This window comes from Ptiloglossa arizonensis, chromosome 4 (assembly GCF_051014685.1).
Source record: "Ptiloglossa arizonensis isolate GNS036 chromosome 4, iyPtiAriz1_principal, whole genome shotgun sequence".
In the NCBI taxonomy this organism is placed as follows: domain Eukaryota; kingdom Metazoa; phylum Arthropoda; class Insecta; order Hymenoptera; family Colletidae; genus Ptiloglossa; species Ptiloglossa arizonensis.
The window spans coordinates 19,352,897-19,364,899 of NC_135051.1; the positions used below are offsets into that span (position 1 = coordinate 19,352,897).

A 12,003-nucleotide genomic window follows, 5' to 3' on the forward strand; every position below is an offset into this window, starting at 1 on the left:
ACTAGACACTAGATATTAATTACTGGTAAAATTATTTTTCACACGGTCACATTGGATAACTAACCAATTAAACGATACCTACAATTTTTCACGAAATTCTTACACAATACTGTCCAAACGAAGCTCAGATAGATCTTGATTAAAATGATCTCTCATACTGCTGCATTAAACACGAAATGTTTCACAAACTCGATGAAAGCATCGAAGGGGTGATCAGTTTCCATCCGAGACACCCTGTATATCGACCACGCGGTTCACCGATCGGCGAACAAAAGCGTGGTCGGTTGCCCTGTCCAAGGCTTCGTAAACCAAACCTTGCGATGGGAACGGTAGCCGGAGAACACGTCAGTTTCTCGAAGGGCCGCTGAAAAATCCTCAACGCATCACGTAATTTCTAACTTGGACCACCATCGCTCTTGCACCAGGTCTTTCGTAACGTTTCGGGACCACTGGTCGTCGTCCAACTTCCAAATTAGAACCGCTCTCCCTGTCGCTCTCGTAACAATGGTATAATCGCGTTGATGAAGTTTACTACGATAAACGAAGGTGAACATTTGGCAATATTCGTGTCCGTCTAGGTGTCGAGCCACGAGATCGGTCCAATATGCAATACGTATTGCATTCGAGTCGTCCACACGTTGCACCGTCACGACGCATACGTATCTCCTACCTGAACGATCATTCTCAAACACCAACTCGACTCAAAACTCTCAAGCCTTCGCTGTTCGTTATTACCCATATCTGTGTTCCACCCTTTCGGATTAAAATAGATCAATGTCTCCGTTACCTTTCATACCGGTGCTATTTTTAACCCCACCATTTATGCGCATAAAAAGTCACGACACCGTTTCAATCTCGCAACGTACTGCACTCGGCTATAAAGAATGCCTACCGAGAGAAACCTGTCTTTTCATAAATTGCGTTCTGGTAACGTTATCGATCATTGGTTCGTGCGAAACGACCCAACCGAGGCTAGGTGAATTATTTTCCGAAAAATGTTCATCGTTGAATCTCATTCGGTGGCGGACTCCGGAGGCTACCAATCGTGCCCGTAATGATAACGTCGGTACTACGGTGCTCGCGATCATTACGTCGCGAGTTACACCTAATGCGCTGCATCGAGGGTGACTACGATACCCTGGCTTAGGCGACAACACGCTCGCGGCACAATTTCGTCCAACGAGCGCGCAACTCGTATCGTCCAGCTTGGTTCGTTCACCTCTTTTATCGGGCGTTCTGCACCTGAAACACCGGAACAGTCGAGGAAAAGTGTCCCGACGCTTGCGTTTGGTCGTTATCTCGTCGCGGTTGTGTACAGGAGATATGACGTGTAACGGTGTTGCACACGAACGATTCTAATGCAGCCGACGAACGTGCTTTCACTCTCGACCGAACCGACCGTCGATTGTTATGCAACGCGAGTCGCGGCCATTATTTTCAGGTTCGCTTATGAACGACATCCTCCAAGGTTAATAAAGTCAATCGTTCGCCTCGATGCCAGTTACTCGGGCCTGATAAAGGATTAAGTGTCGCTTAAACGGTCTCGGTGAGGCAGTTACACCGATCGGGAAACACGTGTCACGGGTGGACGTTCGTTTCGGTGTCGATCGGGACGTTTCTCGAGAATTTTTACAAAATTTTGCAACGAGAAGGGGTATCAACGCGATGGGATCGTGGGAGAAGTAGGTTGGTGGAATTGGAACACTTTTCGGTGGGGAAATTCGACGTACTGAATAATAAGGTGCTGAGAATTTTGAAAAAATTGTAGATATTAATTTTAAACAAAATTTAAATCGATAGAGTTTATTTTTTATTTAGGTTTCGCCGTAGAGTTGCATAGATGGGTGTAATTGTATAAATTATTCTGAATTCTACACCTGAATCTATTTTCGAAGCGATCAACCGCCCAGTCGTGTCGGTCCGGTGTACCTTAGGCAAGTCTAGATATAGACGAAGGGAGAAAAAACTGAGGAAACTTCAAAGTAGTTCAGTTCTTCGTGAAATCCTCCGAATTTCCATAGAGTTAAAAGTACAACCTTTGCAATGTTTATATTCGATTAAATTTTTATCAAAACAAGTAGAATTCAATTTAATCTATTTTCGAGACATTTAATCGCCCAGTCGTGTCGGTCCGGTGTACCTTGGGCGAGTCTGGTTACAGACGAAGGGAGAAAAAAACTGAGGAAACTTCAAAGTAGTTCAGTTCTTCATAAAATCCTCCGAACTTCCATAGAGTTAAAAGTACAACCTCCGCAATGTTTATCTCCGTTTAGATTTTTTATCAAAACAAGTAAAATTCAATTTAACTTGAAATTACCATAAAGTTGAAATTGCAACTTTGTTCGCGACAGTGATCATATTTCAGATTTTCTCTCGCCAAAATTTGACCATTTTGTTGAATAATTGATCCGAGAAGAGATAAAAAAATTTAATAAAATTGCCACGATCTCCCATCGGTGAGAAATCCGAGAGAGTGGAAAATTCCAAGGGAAATTCGATCGGTAAATCCTTGGTTTTTGCCCATTGGAATTGATTTGTTTTCTATAATAAACTCGGGTCTACCCTCGCGGAACTGAAGAGTGCCGATTGAATTACGCGCATTGGAGTTAGTTCGTTATCTTGGAAACCGCATTAAATCATACTCCACAGGAAACGGTCCCATGGAAATGCATTTCTCGGCGGTAAAAAGCAGCCGAGCCGACGTCGAACATAAAACGATTTCACTGACATAATAGCACGGGATCACCGCCATTACCATTCATCCGCGACACGTTTGATTCTCCACTCCGGGTCCAAGATAATGACTCCCGTAGCACCTGTGCAAGCCGTGGAATATTTTAGTCGGCGAGATCTGCGCGAAGCGACCGCAAACACAAGGAGCGTATTTCGGTGGGCTGACTCATCGCGTCCGTATTGCTATTTAAAAGCACGGAACGTCGGTAACGAGTGTATCGAGTTCAGTATTTACCTTAACATCGCGCTGATTCCTCGAACGAGCCGAGGAGGATCCGTTTCCCGCCCAAATAAAACGTTCACCGTGCACGGTACGTGTTTAAGGTGATTCGAATTGTTTTTTTTCTTTTTTTTTTTTTTTTTAATTTCGTTACGCGATTTATTATAAGCTCAACCTTTAATACGCACGCGGTTGCAACGCTTCGATATATTTATTTATCGTTTGCACGGACGTTACAAGCTTAACCTTTCGGTATTACTATATACACTTAACCTTTAAAATGCACACGGTTGCAACACTGCAACATATTCATTTGTCTTTTAGACGTTATTACGGGCAACGTGTTTCCCGCCTACTATCGCATTTCCGCAACATGTTTTCGTCAACCTCCATTTACTTCCTAGCCAATGTCTATTTATTCTAAGGATTAGAATAATTTTGTTTCAATTTTGTTCGTCTTCTTGAAGAGAAACTATTCAGGTGTCGAGCATCGGAATCTTTAATATTGACACGAATGAATTGTTAATCCGTGAAATCTGTAAAATATTCTCAAAGATGGCGACATCAATGCGAATTAGAAGCTTGTCCAGATTCTCCAGAGAACAGTGGCTGCAATTGGTAATAACTTTTACAGAAATTGGAATCTTAGGATAAAATTTGGTAGAGTTGTGGTGCTATGAACATACTTTTAAACGATCAACAAAAATTCCGTGAGATCGCGTACCCGTTGGTGGAAAAAATTTTCAAAAACTACCTAAGCCTACTTCACACTTAACGAAACCGTTCCCTGGTAGTTGTACAAAGTGGGCCAACTGTGACTGTTTTTAAAAATTTGTAACTTTCGTAGAGTTCAATTATTATCATTATTATTATTTTTTGGACAGATTATAAAGAATTTTATGAAAATTTATAATACCCGGTGCGAAACGGGGTTCATATCATTTTTGAATAATTTTTTAAAGTTACGTGCACTTCACATCGGTCCAAGTTGGTCCACTCTGTAGCTTTTAAAAGATGAACAAAAATTCCGTGAGATCGCGTACCCGTTGCTGGAAAAAATTTTCAAAAGCTACCTAAGCCTACTTCACACTTAACGAAACCGTTCGTTGGTAGTTGTACAAAGTGGGCCAACTGTGACTGTTTTTAAAAATTTGTAACTCTCGTACAGTTTAATTATTATCATTATTATTATTATTCTAACAAATTATAAAGAATTTTATGAAAATTTATAATAGCTACCCGGTGCGAGACGGGGTTCAAAATTTTGAATAATTTTTTAAAGTTACGTGCACTTCACATCGGTCCAAGTTGGCCTACTCTGTAGCTTGTCCGGTGCATCCCTCGCGTAAACTTTGCTCACGGTTTCGCTCAGAAATCGACAACAGAGTTAACGACCAGATAGCCGGTGCAGCCTGCGTGCACCGGCGTTTTATCGTAGTTCATGGAAGCCTAGCAATAAGGAAGCTCGAGATTCCATAAGCCGCGGAACGATCAAGTGACTCACCGATTAAAAGAGTCTCTGAAACGGAGTATCGGGACGGTTGAGATTCGAGTTGTCACTTCGCGACGATAGATTAAAAGGTCGCTGCACGCTATTGACGATCGCCTTCTGTCCTCGGGGTATCGTTGACCCACGCATACGCGCCGATTCGTCGCGGTTACGAGGCGATAACGCGGACGAACGCGACGCTCTCTCGGTGACTACGGTCGCGTGAATTTTCTAGAGATTCTCCGCGACGACGATGAAAAAAAAAGCTACTTAACACGATGTTCAACGCCATGGTTGTCAATGGTGAGCTCACTACGTCTCTATAAAACGTACGCGAGAAAAAAGAAGTTCACTATACCTGTAAAAACCTCTAAACAACGTCACTACCCTTGGAGATACTACGAAGTAACAATTAACGAGCACTACTTTTCACATGGAAAATTTTACTCTCAGACGTGGAAAACTCCCGTGGCGACACAGTGTCGAAAGATATAAACAAGCTATCGAAAATTACGAGCTCCTCGATACACGGATAAAGTGTGTAATATTTTCTTGAAACATCTAGAAGAGATATCAGGGACCCTAGAGGGATAGTGTTAATAATAATCGTCGATAATAATCGTAATTCCCCAGCCACAAGAATCACACTTTACGCTGAAACCACCAGAGTGGTCATTTGACCTATTTTAAATTTCTTTTTAAAGTTACTCGATTATTAACGACGCTTTCGTCTGCGATGTTCGACGACAATTATCGAAATCGAAAACTGATTATACTCGGAGATCAATTCGTCGTTTCCTCCTCTACATTTGAAGATACGTCCAGTGGAAATAGGAATTCCCAGTCGGTAGTTTTAACGTTAAGTACCGGTAACTTGTACTTCAGGATGCATTCCTCCTAGTGTCGTATTCGAGTATCTGACTATTTTTAACCGATCTACGTAGACAGACGCGCAAACATACTAATTCGTACAGTACCAAAGTACACTCGCTATTTCGTACCGGTTCCCACGAAATCCTCAACACAGTAGCTCTCCCGAGAAAACCGTCCGTTCCTGCACTTCGCGAACAAGCAATAATTTCGAGCGCTTCGAATCGGTTTCTATGTACCTACGCGGCGAATCGTACACATTAATGATAAAAAAAAGAAAAAAAAAGAAAAACAACCGTCCACCGTCGTTCGTCGTGCCTTCCCAGTAACGTCGATCCAAGTTATTAAGGTGTTCAGGTGGTCCGGATTATTTGTGTTCCTATTGGAGAATCCCGCGCGCGGCTCACCCCCCTCCCCGCGCCCGTGGCGAAGCCCCCGCGTAACAGAAGCGTTCCGCGGCGTAGTGCCCGCCCCACATCTGACGATCTTCCTTCTTTTTCAGCGTCGACGTCGAGGCCGCGTCTCGATATAACCGCGACTGACGTCAAGACAACGCATCTCCAACATCAACACCAGCAGCACCACCAGCACCATCAGCAGCACCAGCACCAGCAGCAGCAGCAGCAGCAGCAGCAGCAGCCACCGTCATCGTCGTCACCGATGTCGACTCTGGTGTGTTGCGAGCCGGTCTCGGCCGGACGTTCTCGGGACAACCTCAAACTGGTTCTGAACCGTAGTCTGAGCGAGCCAGGTCCGCCCGCTGGCGCGTCCAGCTTCCTGTCCTCGCCAACGTCCACCGTCTCGCCTTGTTCGTCCACCAGCAGCGGTGTGGACATCGTCGACGCGAGCGACAGCACCAACTGCAGCTTGACGGCCAGCGGTAGCAGTATCAGCACCGCTAGCAGCAGTAGTAGTAGCAGCAGCAGTAGCAGCAGCAGTAGCAGCGGCACGGACTGCGATCATCCTCTGTCGGACGTTCATCGTCACCACTATCATCTCCACCACCATCACTTCCATCAGCACCAGCTGTCAGCCTCGAAGCGTTGCAAGCTGGAGACCGTGAGCCTACCGGCCAGCCCCAGCTCCGAGAACAACACGCTGCAGAGGCAGCTGGTGCTGCAGAGGACCGGAACAGTGACCGCTGACGAGCTGGCCCAACGTCTACTGGGCCAGCAGCCCGACACCAGTCCCGTGCTACTCGATTGTCGACCGTTCATACTGTACAACGTGAACCATGTGAGGGGCGCCATAAACGTGAACTGCTCCGATCGGTTCAATCGACGTAGGCTACAGCTAGGCAAGGCTACCCTAGCCGATTTGGCCACCACCAGGGAGGGGAAGGAACTGTTGCGGAAAAGACACTACAGGGAGGTGGTCGTCTACGACGACTGCACCGACGACCCGGACCGGTTACCTGTCCAGCATCCATTGTTCCTCGTGTTGGTTGCCCTGCTCGACGACAACCGGGAGCCTGCTCTTCTGATCGGTGAGCGAATTATTTTTCTTCTTTTCTCGGTGGACACTTGTGGGGAAGTTTGGGAAGGTTTGGGGAGGTTTGGGGCGTGGATTAGTGTATTCAACGTAGTCTGAATAGGTCGTGCTTTTTTAATCGGTAAGCGATTTCTTATTTTTTTTTTTTGCAAGCGTTTGAGGGGAGGTTTGAAGAGGTTTGGGGTGTGAATACAGAGTGAGTGTGTTAAACATAGTCTTGCTCTTCTGGCCGGTGAACAATATCTTTTTTTTTTTTTCTTTTTTTGGTGCCCGTGTGTGGGGAAGTTTGGAGAGGTTTGGGGTATAGATACGTGAGAAAAGAGTGTATTAAACATAGTTTAAACGTTCACGTGGAACAACGGTCTCATAGTAGATCAAGTTCTTCTTGATTGGTGGGTGATTTCTTTTCTTCTTTCTTCTGGTGAATACTTATGACGATTGGGATATGGAAACACGAAGGAAGAGTGTATTAAACATATCCCAAGTAGATCACAGTTCTGGAGTCTGGTCGGTGTACGATTATTTTTGTTAAAGAGAGGAACATTCTAAGGTGTATCGTAACCCGTGGGACCTATTTCATGGGTGGATCGAGAGACACGAAAATAATGAAAAAGGTTCGTACGAACCGTGTGCGTCTCATCTGACCCTGTTCCCAAGTTGCCATTTTTGTGCCCCAGTGCAGCTGTTTACCTTTATGGGAAGTGCTGGAATGTTTACAAGAACTGTTTTTTATGATTCGGTGTGCCTGAAGTGGGTCCCATGTGTTACACCATGCAGAAGTAATTAAATTATGCAAGAACTGCGTAAATCTTGGAGGAAATTCAACTACAACGACGTTTTACAGTTCTGTGCACTTGGATGCATATCGCAGGTGATGATCCGGTTGGTGATATCAACGCTGTTTCGAATCTTTGAGAAAGGAATCGATGTTTGTGATAATTTTTCACACCAGGTGTCATTGTTTAACGCGCAACGCCATTTATGTAAGTGAAAAGTGACGACACCGTTTGCGTGTTCACTCAATTTCGATTACACGGTACGATAGTTCGAGGGAAAGTAACAAAGTGGACGATTTCGAGATCGGTCGACGAAACGGTGTTCGATCGTTCGATTGTGTCAGTGGTGTGTATCGCTTGGAAGAGTCAGGCCGACTGGAGATTTTGGTACATTTTTTTTTTCTGCCTCTCCTTCGTCGAAGTTCCATTGGATGAAAAAGTACGCGACGATACGTTATATTCGTTGTTTGTTGTTTACGTAAGATCACGTGGGAGCGCCTGACTTTCGGAAATAACGATGATGCGGCCGTCTCGAAAGTCGCGTCTGCGCCTTTTCTTTCGAGCTCTTTCCACGACGTCGAATCTCTGCTCGATCGTGAACCAAATGTAGCGGGACGGTTCTTCCAATTTGTCGTTAAAAAATCAATCGTCGCGAGACGATTCTATGAAAATTTTCCCCAGCTCGCTCCAAATACTTTTGGACAATTTGTTACAATTTTTGAAACGGTACCCCGACTGTTAAACAATACCCTGAGCGGAATATCCTCAAACACATTAAAATTTCGAATCTTTGAAGATCGGTATGCAAATATCATTCACGTACAAATGGCAACCTCGTTGAGATTACCTTAGATTATTTTCACAATTTTTTAGAGCGCTACTCTTGTCATTAAACGCTCTTCCAAACGGAACGTTTTCGTACACTGTAATATAAATTTCGAAAAATTAAAATGCAAACGCCATAACGTACCATTAACTCTCTGTGTAAATAAAAATTCACGATTCTTACGAATGATGCGCGTCAATCCTGGGAAAATTTACCATTTGTCGCCAGTTACTCGTTCTCCGAGTATTTACCCCAATTCGCTTGTCTCAAAGTACCATTTTTCCAACGAAACCAAAAATTCATAAAATCATTCCAAAGCTTGCAAATCGTCCACTGGTACCCTAGTGCCATTTTTACCATTTTTGCCATTTTCACCATTTTTGCCATTTTCCCTCCGAATATACACACACTCTTACAAACTTCCGCAAATTATACCCCAAAGTTGTGCAATCACCTCTCTACGATAATTCATCCCAAAACGAAAGACACCAACGGTAGTTCTTTATAGAAGTACCATTTTTTCCATCGGTCTACGCGCGCAGAGTGAACCTCCAATTCGTGAAACGAGCGCAGGAAAGTTGCATTTTTCCTCCCGTTGGGCCGCACGCGTTCACATCGCTCCGTTGAATCGCGTGTACGGTAAGCTGAACGGGAAACTGAATGGAAAATGTCGCGGAAACGTGGGTGGGTGGGAAGATTGCGTATCGGTGCACGGTGGCTCGCTCGCTCGCTCGCTCTCCTCTCTATCGGGACTCGAGTAACAGTACTCTCGGTACGTACTCCACTAAACGCGTTTTCTCGCCTCGTTCGTACGAAACGCGCGCGTACGTGCTCGTTTTACGGAATGCGGCTTCTCGTCTGCTGCGACGTCCGCGCGCCAAACTGGACGACCACGATCCATTGACGAGACGTCGAACGAGTTCTTCGCTTTTCCGTGACGATTTGCGCGCGGCTGCTGGCGCCGTTCCTATCGTTCGGTCTCGTTCCACGCGATCATCGTTGATACCCGATCGTCGATACCGATGACGATCACGTGTTCCCTTATCTCTTTGATTCTTTCTCTCTCTCTCACTCTGGATTCACCTCCACGATCACATTGAAACACTCCGATACGTATTATCGTAAACGTCGGATCATTGAACACTTTGAACGTTAATGGTAGTAGAGTTCGGTGCATCTGAACTTTCGTTTACGGGCACGTGCACGAAAATTCGAAATGACCCGGGGAATAATTTATTACGGAACAATGATCGATATTCCGCGAAACGTGATTAACGAATATAATTAATATTGGACAGAAGTGAACTTTATTCGTAAAAGTGTGCTCGAGTAGTGTTACGTTCGAAATTGGACAAAATAACCGATGGTCGTATTTTTCGAAGTCTCGTGAAAAAAAAAAAGAGAAAAGAATCTCGACTTCGTTTTATAGATGGAACACTGCCGAATGTTCTTCTAGAGCGTTCGAAATCCGTTTTATCATCGAACAAACAGACGAGCTCTATTTTTACCGAATCAGTATAAATAGCCCGCTTGAAATACGAATGACAACATAACTCTTCATTATCTAAAGGAAAACTACGACATTCTGCGCGCGGAGAGTTGTATCGCGGATCGATGGGGAAAAAAAAAGAATTGAATTAAATTGAAAAATTGGAATCAGATTGAATTATCGTCGTTGAGCTCGTTTCCAGCGAGATATTTGCAATTTGTCGATTGTTCGAGATCGATAAATTTCTTTTTTCTTTTGTAATACGATCTGTAATTTTTCACAGTGTGTGTGCGTACGTACGCGATAGATACAACAACGTCGTTGTTCGCATCGCGAGGATCTAAACGTACCGATAGCGAACGAACGATGCACAGAGTCGTTGTAACAGCGACGCAGAAGCGCGCTGATAACGTCCGTGGAAAGTAGTAAACAGGATTCAGCTAAATGACTCTAGTGAATTAGAGGCGGAGGCTTGTGTAAGAGACGCGCGTCAGCGGCCCCGCGTGCTGAATGAAACGTTGAAAATGTAACGCGACGCTTGCAGCTTGCGTGCGCGAAAAATTTTCCACGAACGACTCGCACGCGCTGAAAGAGTTTTCTACGGTGACGCTTGGATAATGGAATGTTTTCGGTCGAGGGGAAAACCACAAAATTGTTTTCAGGGCAACAAAGGCGCGAGTGGAATTAAAAATCGAGACGACGAGAAGGAAAAAAAAGATAAAAATTACACGAAGACCGAGAGATCACTTTTGACGTTGAAACGAGTGGTAAATAATTTTTCTCGCGGTGGTACAATTTTTTTTTTACTCGATGTAATTGTTATTTTGTAATTGAGAATGGTCCACCGTGATAACATTCTTGATAAGCGATTCGAAACTTGAGCTGCAATTTAATAATACTAGGTCGTTCGATGAGAGTAATTTTTATTGGAGATTCTTCAAATTTGAATACGTTGCTGAAAAATTAAAATTTATATCAACAGCTCTGTCTAACGGTACGAATGAATAATTGAAATCTCGATATGGAAAATTGAAAGTAAATTTCTGGTTAAATTTTCCAAAATTTAATTACCAACGCTTCTTAACGCTTCCGAAGGAGTCTCACTGTTGTAGTCTTCGCTATAAGCTCCTCGATTCTCGCTATAAAAGAAAATCAAAAGTCAAAAGTAATTCATTAATTAAAAAAGAAAAACTATCCACTCGTTGACACCACAAAATTCCAAGATCGATACCACTTCCCAACGCACTTCCAGAGAACTCAAAACAACAATAATTTACACCACAAATCCTTCAATTCCAAACACAAGGAATCATAAATAATTTTTCCAATTAACAAAACTTCGTCCAAAACTGATCTAATGGTTTCATTCCTCAAAAAATTCGAAAAGTAGAATTTCCTAACATAATTTTCGATAAAAAGAAATTTACCAAGACTTTCTCGCCCTCCCTCGATTCTCGATACAATCGACATAAAGAGGAATTTCACCAGCTGACACCAAACACAAGGAATCAAAAATAATTTTTCCAATTAGCAAACTTCGTTCAAAACTGATCAATAATTTCCTCACAAAAAATTTCGAAAAGTAGAATTTCCTAAGATAATTTTCGATAAAAAGAAATTTAGCAAGACTTTCTCGCCCTCCCTCGATTCTCGATACAATCGACATAGAGAGAAATTTCACCAGCTGACACCAAACGAGGAACAACGTGAAAGGCAACACCTATTGCAACCAAATTTTGCAACTTCATCGAAAAGATACTGGACAGGGGAGAGGGGTCACAACGAAGACGGTGGAAGACTTCCTCTTACTGTTCCGTGGGACAGAACATAATCGCGGAGCAAGAGAGAGAGAGAGAGAGAGAGAGATACACAAAGAGAGAGAGATACACAAAGAGAGAGAGAAACACACACAAAGAGAGAGAGAGAACGTTAGAGTGGCGCGAACTGCGACGCTCGCGAATGGTATCGCGAGGTTCGGCGTTTGGCAAACGGAATCAGGGACGAGAGCAGCCCGGTGGCATAGTGTAGTGCGCAAATTCTGGCCGACTATTCGCGGCGTCATCTCCGACATGAGTCATTCCTATGAATAGATCCCCACCTTTTGCCTGC

General features: G+C 43.9%; 1 protein-coding gene across 2 annotated transcripts in view; it reads left to right on the top strand.

The window, feature by feature from the left end:
- The window catches only part of LOC143146187 (uncharacterized), a 119,394-nt gene that overhangs the window by 26,138 nt on the left and 81,253 nt on the right, over nucleotides 1-12,003 (top strand). For both annotated transcript variants that reach the window (XM_076310240.1, XM_076310239.1), the window contains exon 4: nucleotides 5,815-6,798. In XM_076310240.1, the coding sequence (XP_076166355.1) occupies nucleotides 5,815-6,798 (984 nt within the window). The remainder of the gene's footprint in view (nucleotides 1-5,814; nucleotides 6,799-12,003) is intronic.